Source organism: Pelobates fuscus, chromosome 4 (genome assembly GCF_036172605.1).
Source record: "Pelobates fuscus isolate aPelFus1 chromosome 4, aPelFus1.pri, whole genome shotgun sequence".
Taxonomy (NCBI): domain Eukaryota; kingdom Metazoa; phylum Chordata; class Amphibia; order Anura; family Pelobatidae; genus Pelobates; species Pelobates fuscus.
The window spans coordinates 362768632-362787960 of NC_086320.1; the positions used below are offsets into that span (position 1 = coordinate 362768632).

The 19329-nt window shown below is 37.7% G+C and overlaps 1 protein-coding gene across 3 annotated transcripts in view; it reads left to right on the forward strand.

Annotated features, from left to right (window-relative positions):
* ESYT2 (extended synaptotagmin 2) overlaps window positions 1-19329 on the forward strand; it is a 136164-nt gene that overhangs the window by 109786 nt on the left and 7049 nt on the right. The window contains exons 13-20 of one of the 3 annotated variants that reach the window (XM_063452662.1): window positions 393-488; window positions 3035-3136; window positions 7909-7983; window positions 9398-9484; window positions 15447-15596; window positions 16406-16785; window positions 17175-17273; window positions 18019-18150. In XM_063452662.1, the coding sequence (XP_063308732.1) occupies window positions 393-488; window positions 3035-3136; window positions 7909-7983; window positions 9398-9484; window positions 15447-15596; window positions 16406-16785; window positions 17175-17273; window positions 18019-18150 (1121 nt within the window). Of the gene's footprint in view, window positions 1-392; window positions 489-3034; window positions 3137-5937; window positions 6001-7908; window positions 7984-9397; window positions 9485-15446; window positions 15597-16405; window positions 16786-17174; window positions 17274-18018; window positions 18151-19329 lie in introns of all 3 variants that reach the window. The other 2 variants (XM_063452663.1, XM_063452664.1) reach the window with 2 other exon arrangements.

Sequence of the window (19329 nt, forward strand, 5' to 3'; positions counted from 1 at the left end):
TTTTTAAGAAATTGCACTTTTTTGTTTTCTTTAAAAATTGTTGTTGCATGGTGCCAGCAATCTTCCTCTGCAGTCCTGCTCTTTATAAAACCTCTTTTTTTTTTCTTTCTATTTTTTACTTGATTTATTGTATGCTCATTGTAAAGCACTAACCTTAATATTGGTAAAATCATGGATACCGCCAACATTCATATAACAAGATAGGGAAACCCCGTCTGAGTTTTAATCCAGTGTGTCTAATATCACTCTGTCTGTAAACTAAGCTATATTGTGTTGCTTAATTGGTAAAGTGTTCTGGATGAGTGTGCTCTATGTAAATAACTAGAATATACACATTGGTTGGTTTCGTACTTTTGTTATTAATAGGAGTGATTGTTTTGTTTGTTTTTCAGGTGTTGACGAGCATCAGAGCTGACAAAGACCAGGCAGATGATGGCTTGTCCTCCGCTCTGCTTATCCTGTACCTGGATTCAGCCAGGAACTTGCCTGTAAGTAATCTGTACAAATCACCAGCAGAGTTTGTTTCAACATTTTGTTCAAAACTAAAATGCTTTTTTTTCCGCCCTCTTTTCAGTCATCTCCTCCTGGGGTGTTCAGTAGCTAAATTATTTTAGTTAAGCGAACTGAATGATACTTTTTAATTTGTATTACTTTTATGGTTCTTTTTTTTTATTTCAGTGCCATAGGCAGGGCATTGCCAGGCAGACTGACTTTGAATGAATTCCAAGCTTTGTTGTCCTAGCCGGATTCATAGAACGTGTTTGGGTTTAGTGTTGGCCATATGGTGGGTTTTTGGGAGATGCCTAAATCAATATGTGGGAGGGGCCATAAACTTTACCTTTGGCCTGAATCCCTTGATCTTTTTTTATTCCTCCACTAAGGCTGCATTTTAGAGTAGATGGGGACAATGACTATGATGAATAATTTAACTTAATTCTTGTTCTGCTATTGCAGAAAACCCCAAGCAGTCAATAAAAATACTGCTTTGAAGTAAAAGGTGTCATGCTGTCATTTTAATTTTCTGACACCCCTATGACTTGCTTTTTCGGAGTTGTTACTGCAGTAGTATTTAAACTAAAACATTAGTCGGTTCAATACATGTTCTTGTTCATCATAAGAGTCCGTAGAATTGAGCTAAGAACATTTTTATGTAAATTTGAATGCAAGAAACAGCTATCTCTTACCAGGGATAGTGAGTGATACTCTAAAGTGCCTAAGCGGTGGAAGCAGCTCAACACAAAAAGTGGAATACCCTTTATCAATACAGATATAAAAGAAAATGGTATAGGCTATATACCAACAAGTGGAGCGCTATTACAATATGGATAGTAAATGGGTACACTCACCCCTTCAATACAGTGACAATCTGGAAGTATACGCTTGAGTATGCATACAAAGGGAAATAAAAAGGGAAAACAATATATAGTGCAGATGGTTTTCAAATGGAAATGAGTGATTGTAGAAAATTATTAAACCACTCACATGGACTGGAGCCTATATGGTATTGGCTCCGTAAATACATCCTTTTTGCTTTTTGGGCAGCAACACACCCCTTGTCCCGAATGATATTCCTCCAGGGATATAGAACAAGAAAGAGACAAACCAGCTCTGTATGAAGACGTAAATATAGTATTGGTGGTAATGGTTATGCTCACCTTTAACAGAGCCCTGGATTCCCGTCTCTCAGTTTGATTGACAGTGTGCTGCTTTTATTGGGATTGCACTCCCCAAATGTGGTTCCTGATGGCTAGAAAGGACTTGTAGGACTAATAAGTGTAAAATATTAAAATTAATTTATTGGTGATAAATTAAAACAGAATTAGTACTTCTTCTATAAAATAAAAAAAAGTCTAAATAAAAGAGTCCAAAATTCAGCTAAACGTGTTTCACTCTATGAGCTTCCTCAGTAGCTGACAGCTTCCTCAGTAGCTGACAGATACTGAGGAAGCTCATAGAGTGAAAACGCGTTTAGCTGAATTTTACATTTGGACGCGTTTAGCTGGACTTTACATTTGGACTTTATTTAGACTTTTTTTTATTTTATAGAAGAAGTACTAATTCTGTTTTAATTTATCACCAATAAATTATTTTTAATATTTTACACTTATTAGTCCTACAAGTCCTTTCTAGCCATCAGGAACCACATTTGGGGAGTGCTATCCCAATAAAAGCAGCACACTGTCAATCAAACTGAGAGACGGGAATCCAGGGCTCTGTTAAAGGTGAGCATAACCATTACCACCAATACTATATTTACATTTTCATACAGTACTACTCAGCTGGTTTGTCTCTTTCTTGTTCTATATCCCTGGAGGAATATCATTCGGGACAAGGGGTGTGTTGCTGCCCAAAAAGCAAAAAGGATTTATTTAAAGAGCCAATACCAAATAGGCTCCAGTCCATGTGAGTGGTTTAATCATTTTCTACGATCACTCATTTCCATTTGAAAACCATCTGCACTATATATTGTTTTCCCTTTTTATTTCCCTTTTGTATGCATACTCAAGCGTATACTTCCAGATTGTCACTGTATTGAAGGGGTGAGTGTACCCCTTTACTATCCAGATTGTAATAGCGCTCCACTTGTTGGTATATAGCCTATACAATTTTCCTTTAAATAAGAAAATTTTTAGTGTGAGATTAAGAGGTGTAGGTGAAGCAGAACCGAACGGCAGAGAAGGGCTATTCACAGGCGCAACACAGTTCTTTACCCTTGGCACTTACTGTTGTATGTTTTGGGTTAATTGAACTCCCATCTCTCACCCTTGTGACATCCACAATACAGGGTTTTCACAATCTTCATGCCTTTGCTTGTCCACAGCTTGATTTTACTGCTGGCCGAATCAGCTCACTCGTCGGCTTATTGTCTGTGTGTTCCAATCATGCAAAAATCACCGTCATTATTGTGTCGCATTATTATGTTTGTTGTTGCATTTTTGAGCAATGTATATGTAGTTAATTCCATTATTATTATTTATTTTCCTCCATTGCTTTGGTCATTCTTGCTTTTTCTATTTCATTTTCATCTGCAAAGAGTATCTACGAGGGGCACATGGGTTTTGGCAACTTAAAAGCAAGGAAAGCTTCGGGACTCATCTTTTGTGAAAATAACGCTTCACTCTATAGAACGCTATTTGTGAGTTTCTTTTTGGTGGAGGTGGCTGCAGAAGACATGCATGCGTTACTGGTTCCACTGCATGGTTTTCAACGTGTCTACCACAAATCCTTGTTTGATCTACAATGTCACCATAATAATTGCTAAAATCAGGAGAGATTCACAGCTGTGATTTGCTCTGTTTATAAACTATTAGTTGATGATGAGGATTCTATAACTAGTTCCAATGTTGTGGCTATCAGTGCTTCAATGTAAGCGTCTGGACTGTAGTCATGACTGACTGACTCATCTAAAGCTGTGATATGCATGTTATAAATCCAGTCTCGGAGATCCAGTCTCGGAGAAGGCTGGTAAAATACAATTTGAGCATATGCAAGGACCTAGTATTAACCATACATTATAACCGTTACTTGTGTAAGAGTAGAAAACTAATCTAGTCTTGTTGCTAGAACTTTTGCGGAATGAGTATGCTAGCCGAAATAGTTCTTATTAACCAGGATGCGGCCATTGTCATTGAAAGCGGTTTTCATTTCCTAGAAGGTATCTAAATTTAGTTTTTGTTTTTTGTGTGTGTGTGTGTGTGTGTGTTTAAAATATATTTATAGCCACGTGTAATTGAAATGCAGACAACATTGCTGATTTTTTTTTTCTTTATGTCTTTACCAATCTGTTTCCATTATTGGATGAGTTAAATGGGAAGTGAAAAGATAAGCAATGCTCCTTTCAAAGTGTAACACTTGTCCTGCTGTGTTTTTATTTAATTAACAGTGGCATCTGATTTATACATTTACTGCGAACCAGCAGAATAGGCTATATGTTGGACCACATTCGACAATTTCTAAAGTCTTAATATTAATGATATTGATCAAAATATTTGTCGAAATTACAAAAACCTTTAAAAGGGCCAACCCGAGTTTTTCATCTGCCACATCAGAAAAGAAATAACCCAGAACATTATTGTCTAATGGAATGTCGCTGAAATGACCCATGTGTTCAATGCAATTCACAAGATTTTTTTAAATGTTACTTATTTTGAATATGGGGATCTTAAAACTGCTTTCAACTGTATCATAACTAGCCCACCAATGTAACAAAGTACTCAAATGATTTAAAAAAAAACAAAACACAATTTAATTATTAATACAAATGAACAATCTGAGATTTTGATTGGTTGCTTTAAATAGGTTCAAATACACAATCAAGACCAGAAGGGGGTTTGTGATTCCTCCAATATAGGTAAATGGATACAGTTGTGATTGGGTAATTACGATATGGATCTATCAAGTAACTTTAAACCCATATTTTATTCCAGATTTATAATTTTGAAAGCTGTGGCACAAATCCCCTTGTGAATTGCGTGCATCTAGACCGCTCCATTGTTTTATACTCCTACAGATTCGGCGTCATTTGGTACATTGATTAACCCCTTAAGGACCAAACTTCTGGAATAAAAGGGAATCATGACATGTCACACATGTCATGTGTCCTTAAGGGGTTAAAGGACATAACGTACTGTAGTTTAATCAAGAAAACAAGTCCACACCGGAGCCATGTCTTTTAAACATTTCTTTATAAGCCAATCCTCCTTGTTTGACTTCAATGGTTTATCAAGACATGATTATACCCAGGTACCTCCTCACAGGGAGTACGTTTGGCCCCTGCTCTAGCTGTGAAGATTTCAAAATAAATAAATAAATAAAATGTAATCTTGAAAAACCTTTTCATAGATGAATTATGTAATTTTTCCTTTTAATTACACGACTCAGCTGATTATACAAAATCTACCATGTTTCTTGATTTTGCCAACAAATGACATGGACTTTTTTTCAGCAGAGTTTAAATTTTAAAAGATTGAGCTGTTTCTGGTACTTGCCAAATTGCATGGCATGGGTCACATTGCAGTCTGACATTTTGAAATGACATTTAAGGTTATTGATGACAATTTTTTTTTGCTTAATGTAGTGGTTATGGTGTAACACAACTCGATTCTCTGCTATTTAGGAGTTAAATCACTTGTTTATACAGCCCTACTCACACCATCTGCATGTGACTTGCAGAGCCTTCCTAAACACTTCATGTAAAGAGAAATGTAATGTTTACACTCTCTTTTTTGAATAGTCTGTTTGATTTAGAATGTATTATCTCCTGCATTGTTAATAGCCTGCTAGACCCTGCAGAAGACTCCTATAGTATCCATTTTAATCCCTGTATACATTGGTTAACACATGTGTGTAGAGTTTTGGATTTGGGGACTAATTGTTTTTTAGTAGGCCAGAAAGTAGAGAGGGAGCTATGCATTTTCTAGCCATTCATCTAGCAGGATGTATAGATGACATTTTTTGCAAGTTAAAATGGCTGTTTGTCATGTTATACACATGAGGCGGCAGACAAGGCTCCTCTGCACAGAAAATACAATAATCTCACCGCACGTATGGTCTTTCGTATGTATTGGCAATGAGAAATGTCAGTTTATACTTTCTCATGCATCCATTTGCTGGTACATTTGCTAGCACAATGTATAGATCTTTTTAATTTTTGTAATTTTTATTTTGAGTGATTCGTTCATTTTAAAACATGACATGAACCAGTAGGAAATAAAAAACAAACTTGGAAATTAATTAGAATTGTTAGGGTTTCCATTGTTGCTTTTATGTATTTAACACAGTGTCTTATTTTATCCTGTGTCATTAGTTAATTTATTTTATTATTTTTTTATTCCATTGTGTTCATGTGTTGTGTCCTCCTGTCTGTGGTTAACCTGCCAGTACATCCTCATAGCATGATATATTAACCCTGTGTGTGTTCATTTTTTCCGTTATAAGAATAATCCATTAGAATTTAACCAAGATGGCATGAAGAAGTCTGTTGCTGGGAAAGCTATGAAGGTAAAATTAACGTCTTCTGTTAAAAGAATCAATCCAGGATCAGAACTATTTGCTCAAATCCAGTAAAAACAGTGCTTCCTTTTTGGGAGTGCCCATTTTTCCATTACAAAATATACTGCACATTACTTGTCAGACCTAGCAAAAATAGGACACCCCTAACAGCTACCTCTAATTGGGGTCACCAGAACCCCAGAAGGTTAATGTAGTGGTTATGCTTGTCTACAGCCTGCAGTTTTTTTAAAGTAAACACTGCCTTTCAGATTAAAGGCAGTGTTTACATTGCTGGTTAGTTACATCTCTAGTGGCAGTGACTAAGACGGCCACTAGAGGTGCTTTCTGTGTTAGTGCTGCACAATGTGCAGCACTGGCGTTCTGCTTCTCTACGCTTTGCATGGAGGAGCTGAACGTTCCCCATAAAGATGCTGATTGGCGCCATGGACCGGAAATCCACTTTAACCTCTGGAGAGGGGGGCCAGGGACCTAATGCTTCATTCCAGCCCTATATTGTTAGGAATATGTGTTTGTATTCCTGACACTATATAGTGTTCCAATAAGTTCACTGTACATTTTTTTTATTTGTTCTGTTAAGAGTGCAAAGAACATATCTTTTAACAGAACCAGTTTGAAGATTGCACTGCAAGACAAACTGTGCAGATATTTTTGATGTATAAGACCTGTTCATAATTATATTATTTTACGAGTGCAACAGTTGTCTCGTTGTCTCAACAGTTGCTAAGAAAGTATATTGTAAAATCAATGCCAAATGGTTTGGACTATATTTTCCGCTGCCAAGCCATCGGAGAGTTAAATAATAAAACACACGAAAAATAGCCTTAAATTGTGAAAGGAACAGGTGAGTAGAATGTGGTTTACGTAAAAACCTCAAGTCGTCGTCAAGAATCTCTGTGTTAATGATCGGCAAGCTGTACATTTTCATGGCTGACTCGAGCCATATACCTTTCTTAAAAATGGTACCTAGGTCTCAAGATGCTAATACAGAAAACGCAAGGAACAAGAATACTCCTTGTTCATATGACGTAGTGTTAATTTGGTAGTGTTTTAGGTTGCACCAATGGTGTGTGCCTCTTTTACTATCCATGCTGAGAAAATATATTATCAAATCCTGCAGAACTAAACCCAAACAACCCAACCCATAAACCCATCAACACCATTTATATTCTTCGTCTACTGTCCTTTCTCTTAGTACAATGTATAACGTGCATTTCGACGTCTATACATTGGCAGCAAATTATACATTTTAAGTTGTTGTCTCTCCCTTCCTTCCTTGTTATCATGCATGGGTGTGCTGTTTTATTTAACTTATTTCGCATTTTAATTTCCCATTATTTTCATTTTTCCTAACCTGATGTACTGGTACATTAAAATAATAATAATGTAATGCAAAGCAAGCTACATTTATGTTTTTTAGCATTAATAGGTGCAAGATGGCGGTCTGGCGTTAAATGCTAATAACATGTATAGTATGTGTGATACATTGTTAGTAAAATATCAATATGAATAAGGTATATGTTCATTAAATTCTCAACGAAAACTTGGAGCAATTAATTTTAATTTGGGGAATTACCATAGAAGTTTATTTTTCCGTGAAATGATCTACATTTAGTACTTTGCAATCAAATGATTAGAGGTTTAATTTCCTTTATAAGGTGGACTTTGTTAGGGTGTGTGTGTGTGTTTGTATATGCATATCCCTGCATATTGTGTTAACATTATATAACAGAATGCATTATAATTTTGTTTGTGTGGAACTAGAACAGTAATTGAGTGGGGATAATGTTTAAAGAGCAATCAATGGCAGAGTTCTACAACTTTGTTCTAGAATTGTTTTTTAAACTTGAACCCCCTGTATTTTCAAATGATTCTTACTTTCTCTTGGTTCTGTTCCAGTCAAGTAAGAAGATGGGCAGCACCCCCAACCCATATGTACTATTTTCTTTGGGTCACACGGTGCAAGAGAGTAAGGTAAGATCCAATATGTTGTGTACAGTTCCTTTATAATTCATGCCTGCTGTTTATTGACATTTTTAGTAAAGTCCTCCTTTTCATATTTATTTTTTCCTTCAGGCTAAAATGTATGATTATTAATTAGGTAATGTGATGTAAAAAAAAACTTCACATTTATCACAGGATAACAATGTTGATTATTTGTTTTTAAGTGATGCAGAAGAACGACAGAGCTTTGGAGGTTTTGACAACCTGGTCTGTTCAAACAATTTATAAAAGATTTTTTACGAAATGTCAGCAGCAAATCAGGACACACACAGTGAGAGAGGTGGTGTAGATTTATGTATGAGTAGCCACCTTCTATTATCAATGAATATATATTTTATATATGGGCCTGCATTAACTAGAATATCGGTTTATCACAAGTCCAGTGTTGCTCCAAAGACATACCTTCAAAGCGTTAGTTGCCAGTGGCTGCCTGCTTCATAGCAGATACCATAACCAGAATTGGTCTTTATTATCCTTCGTTCTGTGATCCACTAGCCAAACGGTTAACTGAAGATGTGAATTCGGAACTGAGATTTCAGCACTGTGGATGAATAAAAAATCTACATTGGAGCAGCCCGTCAATAAACAAAATGTCTGACTGTAACCAGACTGTACCTTTTACAGTGTTTGTACGGGGTGCAATAGAAATTAGGCCATGTACTGTATCTAGATTTTAACACTGAATGTTTTATTAAAGGGGAACTCCAGGCTTTAATTCGCTATTCCTTTTTTTAAATCATAATGAACATTAACAAAACTTTGCATTAATCATCCAAATACCTTTTTTTATTTTTTTTAACTTGTTTTTAAAATTGCACTTTTGCAGCCAGACCAGACCATTTTAGATATGCTAATAACACTCCCACAGTGAGCAGGATAATTGTCCGTATCCCAAGGATTCCCTCCCACTTAGTCATAGAATTATTGTAATGTGATTAAGACTAACGCAAAGGTTGGAAAGTAAATTATGAAAGCAAACTTGAAGTATAATATAATACAAAACGAGACTGTAGAATGCAATGGACTGAAAATACACAACAACAAAAACAAAAAAAACACATGTAAACACAAGACCTAAGCAAGTTGTCCATCTCAGCTGGAGGCATAACTTAGTTATTTATTTATTTCTAAAATATTTTACCAGGAAAGATACATTGAGATTTCTCTCAATGTATGGTCTGGCTTAGGTCTTGTGTATACATGTGATTGTTTGTTTGTTTTTTGTTGTTGTTTTGTATATTTTAGTCCATTGCATTTTGCAGATTCTCATTTTGTATTATACTTCACTTCAAGTTTGCTTTCATTAGTTACTTTCTAACCTCATATTTGAATGCTCAGTATATCTGTATATTTTCTGATTATGTTGCATGTACTTCTTTAACAGGTTAAAAACAAGACCGTCGAACCAATATGGGAGCAGACATTCACTTTTTTTGTCCACAACCCTAAGCGACAAGAACTTGAAATAGAGGTACTGCATTTTATTTCATTTGTATTTTCCAGGAAAAAAATATTTTTGCATACAAACATTCAAGGAAATATGCATCACAATATTTGAAGACGGCAAGTGTTTTTTTTTTTTTTTTTTGTTTTGTTTTTCCTTCTTTCTGAATAAATGACCCTGATTTTAGAGGAGTAATTAGTTTTTTCCAGTACTTTCCGCTGCTACAGTTCATCATGTAAAACTTGTCCATTTATACTACCTTCATCTTGGGGAGCCAGTGACTGAGCTATGGGAGATTGAGCAGGGCTTTCTGTCTCCGGGGTATTATACCTCTCAATGGTGTTGGAGATGTAAAGTTGCATGGCTATGTCAATATAAAGCTGTCTCAGCAAGTCACACAACAATGCAAGTTAAATATGGTGTCTTGGTAAAACGCCGACAGTCACCCCTGGCTTTACTCTGTAAATTGACTTTTTGAAACTTTGGAATATTTCATTCCGAAAAAAAATCCCTTCTACCTCTACATTGGAAGATGGATCTGGAGTCAACTTTCCACTTTCATTGTAAGTTCCTGTCCCTGTATGCTTTTAGACATTACAGAGTGTATTTGCTAAAGTGAGAATTTTAAAGTGAATTTCAAATTTAAAAATAGCCAATTTGGAGAAATTCTCTAAGCCAGCTATGTTTTCAGTTCAGATATCCTCACTTTGAATTCACTTTAACTACTCACTTCCGTAAATAACCCTGCATGTGTTTGTGTGTGTGACGTGATGTGTTAATAGTAGTTTCTCTCCAGCCATACTATGACCATTTAGCACATGGGGGGTCCCTGGAAAAAAAACAGAGGCATTTTTCTTTGCCATTAGAGGTGTTCAACTATTCAATATGAATGGCTTTACTCATTCCCAGCTAATCACGCTGCAGCCCTTAGTATCTCTTCCTGTAAGAACATTTTGAGAATAGCGTTTGAGTGACAAAACTCCAATACCTTTTAATGCAGAGCAGAGACATGAAGAAAAATTTACCAAAATTCAGAGTAGCTCAATGGAGAGAGAAATGAGCTTGTAAACGTCTTAAACTGCAAAATATCAGTCAGCAGTAATGTAAATAAATGTATCCTTCAATTTTAACACAAAATATTTTCAGCATTCCATAGGTGCTAAAAGTTCTTAAGAAGCCCCTCCCTCAGTGCTTGCTACAGTCATTCCAGTACGCTTCCATCAACCAATCACAGAGCAGCAGGAGGTGTACACCTTAAAATGAGTTGAGATGCCAATGAAAGAGCTGTGTTCAGTGACTGACAGGATACCCTGACCAATAGCAGGACAGATAAAGGCAGATACTATTTATCCAACAGTAAAATTGGCCATGGTTTTAGTTCACATAATCTCTGAAAAAGTTAAAGCAATGCTGAGGAATAATGTATACTCTGCGTTTCCCGTCTCGCCAGTCTAGCCTTTGATATTCGCACAGTGCCATTAGCTCTACCTGTTTGTATGATGCATAAAATGCTTTGGATGATGTGATGGTGGTAGTTACCATATGTGTTTATTTTTTCCTTGCCGTACAGAAAGCCTGATTTGGTTTTTGTGCCAGGAGGAAAGTCATGCACACCTCATTCCTTGTGGCCGTTTGTTGATGCCATCTGTTTGCTTGTTTTTCTGCCCACATTGCTGTGGCATTGCTCATTTCTGGAATGATCCTGGCAGCGTTGCGATGTATTTTACCGTTGCAGTTGTTTTGGAACAACTTTCTCTGCAAACACAATCTCTGTCTGTGTGTACGCCATGTTAATCTGACTCATAACGGAGTTTAGTTTAACTTGGATTATTACTTCCAGCCTAGATTTATTTCACAATAATATATTTTAGATAAGTAGTTATTGTTAATTAATTGTTGCAAAAGTATTCACCCCCCCCCCCCTTGACCTTTTACCTATTTTGTTACATTACAGCCTTAAGTTCAATGTTTTATTATCTGAATTTTATGTGATGGATCGGAACACAATAGTCTAAGTTGGTGAAGTGAAATGAGAAAAATATATACATAAAACTATTTTTTAGAAATAGAAAATCGGCATGTGTGTATGTATTCACCCCCTTGGTTACGAAAATCAGTAGAGAAAACTACCTCAATAAAAGAGAAAGTGTTTCTTTACAGTGGCCAAAATGTAAAAGCTGCTCAACACTAAAAGTGGAATACCCCTTACCCACAATAAAAAAACAAATATACAGAAATAAGGTATACAAATTATACCAAACAAGTGGAGCGCTCTAAACAGTAGAGGGGTTTACTTACTCACCCCTTTGGTACAGTGACAGTCTTGAAAAACTTGAATGTATATATAAAAGGAAACAAAAAAACAAGAAACAAAAACATATAGTGCAGATGTTCCAAAAATTGATAATTGGTAGTAAGTAATGACTGAAACCACTCACATGGACAGGAGCCTATATGGTATTGGCTCCGTAAAAGGATCCTTTATGCTCTTAGGGCAGCAACACACCCCTTTATCCCAGGTAGTATCCCTCCAGGAGTATACAACAAGAAGAAAAGCAGAAAAACAACTGTGTAGAATTGCACATACTATAATGGTATTATGAGATATAAATAGTTGTGCTCACCTTCTGCAGAGCCCTGAAATCCCGGCTCTGAGGTTGATAAACAATGTGCTACTTTAGAGGGGGAATAGCACTCTCCCCAATGGAGTTCCTGATGGCTAGAAAGGACTTTGGTCTAAAGTTTAGAGCGCTCCACTTGTTTGGTATAATTTGTATACGTTATTTCTGTACCCTTGGTTATGAAGCCCATAAAAAGCTCTGGTGCAACCAATTATCTTCAGAAGTCACATAATTAGTGAAACGATGTCCACCTGTGTGCAATCTAAGTGTTTCATGATCTGTCATTACATATACACACCTTTTTTTGAAAGGCCCCAGAGGCTGCAACACCTAAGCAAGAGGCACCACTAACCAAACACTGCCATGAAGACCAAGGAACTCTCCAAACCAGTAAGGGACAATGTTGTTGAGAAGTACAAGTCAGGGTTAGGTTATAAAAAAAAAAATATCCAAATCTTTGATGATCCCCAGGAGCACCATCAAATCTATCATAACCAAATGGAAAGAACATGGCACAGCAGCAAACCTGCCAAGAGACGGCCGCCCACCAAAGCTCACGGACCAGGCAAGGAGGGCATTAATCAGAGAGGCAGCACAGAGAACTAAGATAACCCTGGAGGAACTGCAGAGTTCCACAGCAGAGACTGGAGTATCTGTACAAAGGACGACAATAAGCCGTACGCTCCATAGAGTTGGGCTTTATGGCAGAGGGGCCAGAGAAAAGCCATTCATTTCAGCAAAAACCAAAATGGCACGTTTTGAGTTTGCGAAAAGGCATGTGGGAGACTCCCAAAATGTATGGAGGAAGGTGCTCTGGTTTGATGAGACTAAAATTTAACTTTTAGGCCATCAAAGAAAACACTGTCTGGCGTAAACCCAACACATCACATCACCCAAAGAACACCATCCCCACAGTAAAACATAGTGGTGGCAGCATCATGCTGTGGGGGATGTTTTTTTTAGCAGCCGGGACTGTAAAACTGGTCAGAGTTGAGGGAAAGATGGTGCTAAATACAGGGATATTCTTGAGCAAAAAATTGTACCACTCTGTGTGTGATTTGAGGCTAGGACAGAGGTTCACCTTCCAGCAGGACAATGACCCCAAACACACTGCTAAAGCAACACTTGAGTGGTTTAAGGTGAAACATGTAAATGTGTTGGAATGGCCTAGTCAAAGCCCAGATCTCATCCAATAGAAAATCTGTGGTCATACTTAGATTGCTGTTCACAAGCGCAAACCATCCAACTTGAAGGAGTTGGAGCAGTTTTGCAAGGAGGAATGGGCAAAAATCCCAGTGGTAAGATGTGGCAAGCTCATAGAAACTTATCCAAAACGACTTGGAGCTGTGATTGCTGCAAAAGATGGCTCTACAAAGTATTGACTTTAGGGGGGTGAATAGTTATGCACATTGACCGTTCCTGTTATTTTGTCCTATTTGTTGTTTGCTTCACAATAAAAAACAAACAAAACAAAAAAGAAAACCTCTTCAAAGTTGTGGGCATGTTCTGTAAATTAAATGATGCAAATCCTCAAACAATCCATGTTAATTCCAGGTTGTGAGGCAACAAAACACGAAAAATGCCAAGAGGGGTGAATACTTTTGCACGGCACTGTATGTGTTTAGTGAGTAATCCTGTATCATTATTATTTTTATTATTTATTATTCCGTAGCGCTATATAAACTATAGTCCCTGAACCCAAAACTAAGAACATAACCCCTCAAAGTAAATTACAGTTATACTACAGAAGAATATGCGTGGGTTATTTTTTTTCAATACTCCATTAAATGTTAAGTAAAAAAAAAAAATAAAAAAAAAATAGTAATTGTATAAACATCTGACTTCGGGTTACTTGTTAAAATGTGCCAATGTTTTTAGGTTGCTATGGCAACATAAAGTATAAACCAGAATATAATGCATTCCATAACACCTTGGCAAGCAATGTATGAAAGGCAGCCAGATTCCGAATTAGTTTTCATAGTACACAAACCATATGTGCATGAGGGGGACCTATGTTGGCTGTAAATTTCCTAAGAGAGATGGAAATTCTGTAAACCACATGTTTGTGCCCTGCTTACAGCACATTATATAGACTGATAATTAAAGGGATACTCCAGGCCGCATAACAGCTTCACCAGGATGAAGTTGTTCTGGTTTGACGAAGTCCTGGTGCCGGTCTACCTCAAGGGATTGAACCATTAATGAACAGTTTAACCCCAAAGTATTTATCCGGAGCCTATCTGCACCGCTCCTGGACTTCTGTTCCAGTTGACACTCTCAGCCTATCACTAGTTCCACTTTCACAAAACAGCGTGAAAAAGGTACATGTCTGTTTCACTCCATTTTGTGAATGGGGAGCTATTCATAGGCTGCGATTCTCAGCTGATGCTCTTCGTCTATCATTGGCGCCCAGTCCGGTGCTTCCTGATTAAAACAGACTGGAACTGAAGTTGAGGGGCAGAGCTATTGGCTCTGGAATGATACTTTGGGATTAAACTGTTCATAAACTGTTTAACCTCTTGAGGAAAGCTGGCGCCCAGGACCTCCTCAAACCACAACAACTTAATTCCAATGAAGTTATTTTGGTGCCGGGAGTGTTCCTTTAAGCTGGCACATCAATCTTTGGAATTGGGTATAATACAACTAAATTCATATTTTGAACTGCGTGTAGAACAGAAAGCAGTCAGGGTGATGAATTCAATATGTTTTTAGCGAATAATACAAATATTTTATAGCTATTCTGTAATTGTATTCCTTGTCATCATTTCCTTTAATTTTCATGTTGCTGTTTACGAAGGTGAATTTATTATAATTTCAGGTAAATCAGTGCTGTAATAGAGATGAACTGTTACTTCCCGGGATTTATATTATTTTTCTTTTCTATCTAAATATATCAAATGTGTTTTTTTCCAAGGTATGAAAAATAAAATTAAATATGGAAATTCACTCTTCTTTATTTATCTCCCTAACATTGAGTGCCTCAATCATAAATTCTACTCAATCATTGTTATAAGCTCTTTTCCTTTCTTTCTTTCTTTGAACATATCATACAGAGGTGCAGAATCCGAAATAATATTTGTCTCTTCTCCTCATTTGCAATGTGTGCCAGTGCTGTGCCAGGACTGAACTAGATTGTGATGTAATTTGCCAAGTCTTTAATATACATTTAAAAGAAGATGAAACATCACATGAGAAAAGGGTTAAAACAAGTTGTGAGTGGAGATTACTCCATTGAATAAAACATTTACAATAAGAGAAGTGATGGCTCTCCTTTAACTGAAGTGCATCTCCACTGAAACATTATTTTTGAATACATTTTTTTCAGTTTATACTCAAGTGTAACTTTCATTTTCTGATGTTTACGGCAGGTGAAGGACGAATACCACCAAAGTTCCATGGGAAACTTGAGGATTCCCCTCAGCAAGTTACTGTCTAGTGACGACCTCACTATGAATCAGAGGTTCCAACTCAACAACTCAGGCCCCAGTAGTACTCTTAAGATGAAAATTGCACTCAGGGTATGTTTACAATTATTCATTGATATCAGGTTCACAATTGGACCACTATATGTTAATTGCTTAAAGCAGCACTGTCATGGCGCAACCGTTTTTTATTTAGCGTCCTCCCGACTCCACTACATCGACTTGCCCCCTAGTCACCTCCAAATGCCTTTAGGTCCCCCATATCACCTTTTTTTAAAACTTTATTTTGTGCCCAGACCTAGGTCCTGGGTGCCGCCGTCTTTGTGTGGGCAGATGAAGGCCCTGTGGGACAGAAAGACAAGTGAATGAATAGAAATGTCAAACAATTGAATGAAGACCTCTTCGTTCGTTTAGTTTATTACAAGGAGGGAGCTACCGGCTCACAGCTCCCTCTGTGTAATATGAAAAAAATAGAAGCGGCACTTTCCAAACCCATCCTTCCCCCCGCCCCCTCCCCCCCAGCTGCTGCACTGACTGGATCAGAATTTCATTCATTCACATGAAATTCTGATCCGAACAAAAAGTATCGAAGCCCGTCCTAACACTAATGGGCAAACTGTTTTCATTCGGTTGGGATGAAATTCTGTAGTTTCGCTGGCATCTTGTCTATATGACAGGACGTTTGGGAATACTGAAAGGAAGCATCGCAAGATCATGGAGAAAAGAAAAGTAATGTGGGAAAATCTCTCCGACCCACAGGAAGTGGGTCAAAGCTGGTCAAGCATGTTTTAAGGAACACTAGATCACATAGGAAAAAAAACAAAAACAGATCCTGGGGAAAGGTTAGTTCGGCATGACAGTGCCGCTTTAAAAAGTATTTAATATATCTTGTATATTTTTTGTAGATTCTTCATGTTGAGAAAGTTGGGAGCTCTTCTGAGGACCGGCGCACATCCCAGGTGAAGAGGCCTACCTTATTAAAGGGAAAAGTACCATCGACCCCTAACACGCCATTATCTCCAGCTCCTAATGCTCAGAAACCTCCAACACCCAAACTGGATCTTAATAGGAAAACAGAGAACGGAGAGAGAGAGAGTCCCTCAACCGCCAGCCCCCAGAGGCTGACAGAACTGAATAAAAGCTCCTCCAGCCTATCTGGGTCCAGCTTCACCTATTCTCCCTCACATATTGCTTCCATGAAGGAGCCCACACCCAGTATCGCTTCAGACATATCTACACAAATGGCGACCAATGAGCTCCGGCAGCGACTAAGACAACTTCAAAAGTCAGTACTTTGTAATTCCTTTATTTCTTTGTCTTAATCATACATTGTATCCTTGTGTTTCTATGGACCTTTAGCCACTCCCAGTTCACTGTGTGAATCCATCCAGTCTTAAACAGCAATGATAGCCTGAGAGAAACTGGAGTGGCTTAGTTGAGGGTAGAAAGCTGTTCCGACAAAGCTCTCATTATTGAATAAGCTCAGCTGTAGTACAGAGAGTAAACATGAGACAATTGGCTTGAGTTTGCTTGTTTGAGAGGCTGGAGAGCTTGAGATTTGCAGCAAATGTTCATATCTTTGAAAACATGAGTTTTCTGCCTAATCTTGATAATATTTGTGACTTCCTTAATTTCCGTTTCAACCTTCAATTTTTCCCTCCTCTTTATTTTTAGTGGAACAACAGTGGGACAATCCCCTCTTGGACAGATTCAGTTGACAGTCCGCCACAGCTCTCACAGAAATAAACTCATGGTTGTGGTACATTCCTGCAGGTAAGATAAATGGAATAGGATGCTCAGTACCAAAAAACACAAACATGCAGCCAAAATATCAGAGCTGTTCACACAAAGCTCAAACGCGAAGAAATTCAAGTGCTAATGGGAGTTGTAGTTTCACTGACATTGAGGTATATTACGTAAACCAGATTATAGTGAAAAATAAGAAAAAAATCTATGAAATATCAAGGACAATCCTAAAATCAATTAAACCAGTTAAACTGTTTCCTCACTTGTCCATCGGTTCTCTGCATACTTGGCTATGCTAGCATCATGCCAATAGTTGACTGACAAGAGAATAGCAGGAGAACTGACTGTATTCTTATAGCAACCAGGCTGCCACTGCTTTCAGTTTAGTCTAGTTCTATGCTGCCTGATTGACAGCTCTGAGGGGCCGGCTTAGGCATGCAGTAAATGTTTGTACAAATTGCTACAGTCCTAAGCCATCCTCAGAGTAGACCTAGTGGACACTTTATCTATGCATCCTCATTTTTACTAATATGGACAGTTGTGATAGTACTTCGAATGAGAATCTAGGGAGGTGTGAAAACATTAACCTGTCACGGCCTTTGACATTACGTTATAATATTGCAAATGTTTGCTTCTGGTGTGAATTCTTAAAATGCATATGTAAATGTCACTGACATTTTTTTATTTATTTTTATTTTTTAACTTTTTGATTTACTTTTTCCAACTCTCTTAAAGTGTCTAGAAAAGCCAATGCATGTTCTTTTTCTCTCAGAAATCTTATAGCATTTTCAGAAGAAGGATCTGATCCATATGTTAGACTGTATTTATTGCCAGACAAGAGACGGTCGGGTAGAAGAAAAACTCATGTGATGAAGAAGACGTTGAATCCAATATTTGATCAAACGTATGCCTTTTTTTAAATGTATTTATAGTTGGAACTTGGCATGGGGGTTGTTCTTTGCTATATTTTGTAGGAAGGGGTGATTGTAAATGCTTAAAGGGACATGCATCACTTTGAGACAACTGAATGAGTCAGTTGTCTAACTCTGCAGACTGAAAAAAGCATCTAAATGTGATTTTTTTTTTTCTTTCAAATTTAACTACTGCTTCTTTCTTATGCTTTCCACACACACACACCAGCGGGACACTGATCTAACCAATCAGTGTGCAATCCCTAGGAATGCTGAAAAATGCATTGGGCATGCCTGACGGTAACACATGTGCAGTTGGTAGATCTCATGATTCATGCAGAGCAGCCTCCGGATTAGAGTTTTTCTCTCTCTGCTGTGTTAGTCAGTGCAGGGCGAATGAGAAGCTTGCTGCTGCTGCTGCACAGTGATGCTGTCTTTCTGTCATTAGTGACTAGTCTGGACTGGATTCGTGGGTGGGTAAGATTGGAGGGGTGGGGAGGCTGAAGAAACTCTCCTAACTTGGAGGTGTGCCCAACAATACAATCTGACCAAGTTTATGGCTATTGATTACATAAATTTCAAAGGGCTTATTGCTTTATTGTTTAAAAGTGATTGCATGCTGGTTTACAAAAAGTAAAGTGATGCCTGTCCCTTTTAATTCACTCTTTAAACAATATGTATCCATCAAGGAGTCAGAGTAGGGTTACAGTGTTTGTGGTAGTTTTAGATGTGAAAGAGATAGCAGAACATTCTATTTGTTTCCATGCTGTCACTATGTTCAATATTGTGTGCTGAAGGCTAGTTGCACCCTCTGCACACATGACTCCGTTCTGGGCTTCCTAATGCAAATTCTTTGCCTAAATTATGTCTGTTGTCAGCACGCACTGCATGCTGACAACAAACGTGACAAGCCCCTCCCTCTGTTGCTAATTTATTTATTTTTCTCCTTCCTCTCAACTCCCTCCCCTCGCCGGCCCTAAACGCACACATGCACGCTAAGCTGGCAAATTGGTTCAGTCACAGGCTTTCATATGAGAAGCCTGTGATTGGACTGTGCATGGCCCAGTGACGTCAGGAGGGGGTGCTCTTACCTCTCTTACCCAATTCCCATTGCTGCTTGCATAATCATAGAATGTGTAGGATTTCTAAAAGCCAAATCTTTGCCTTATTTA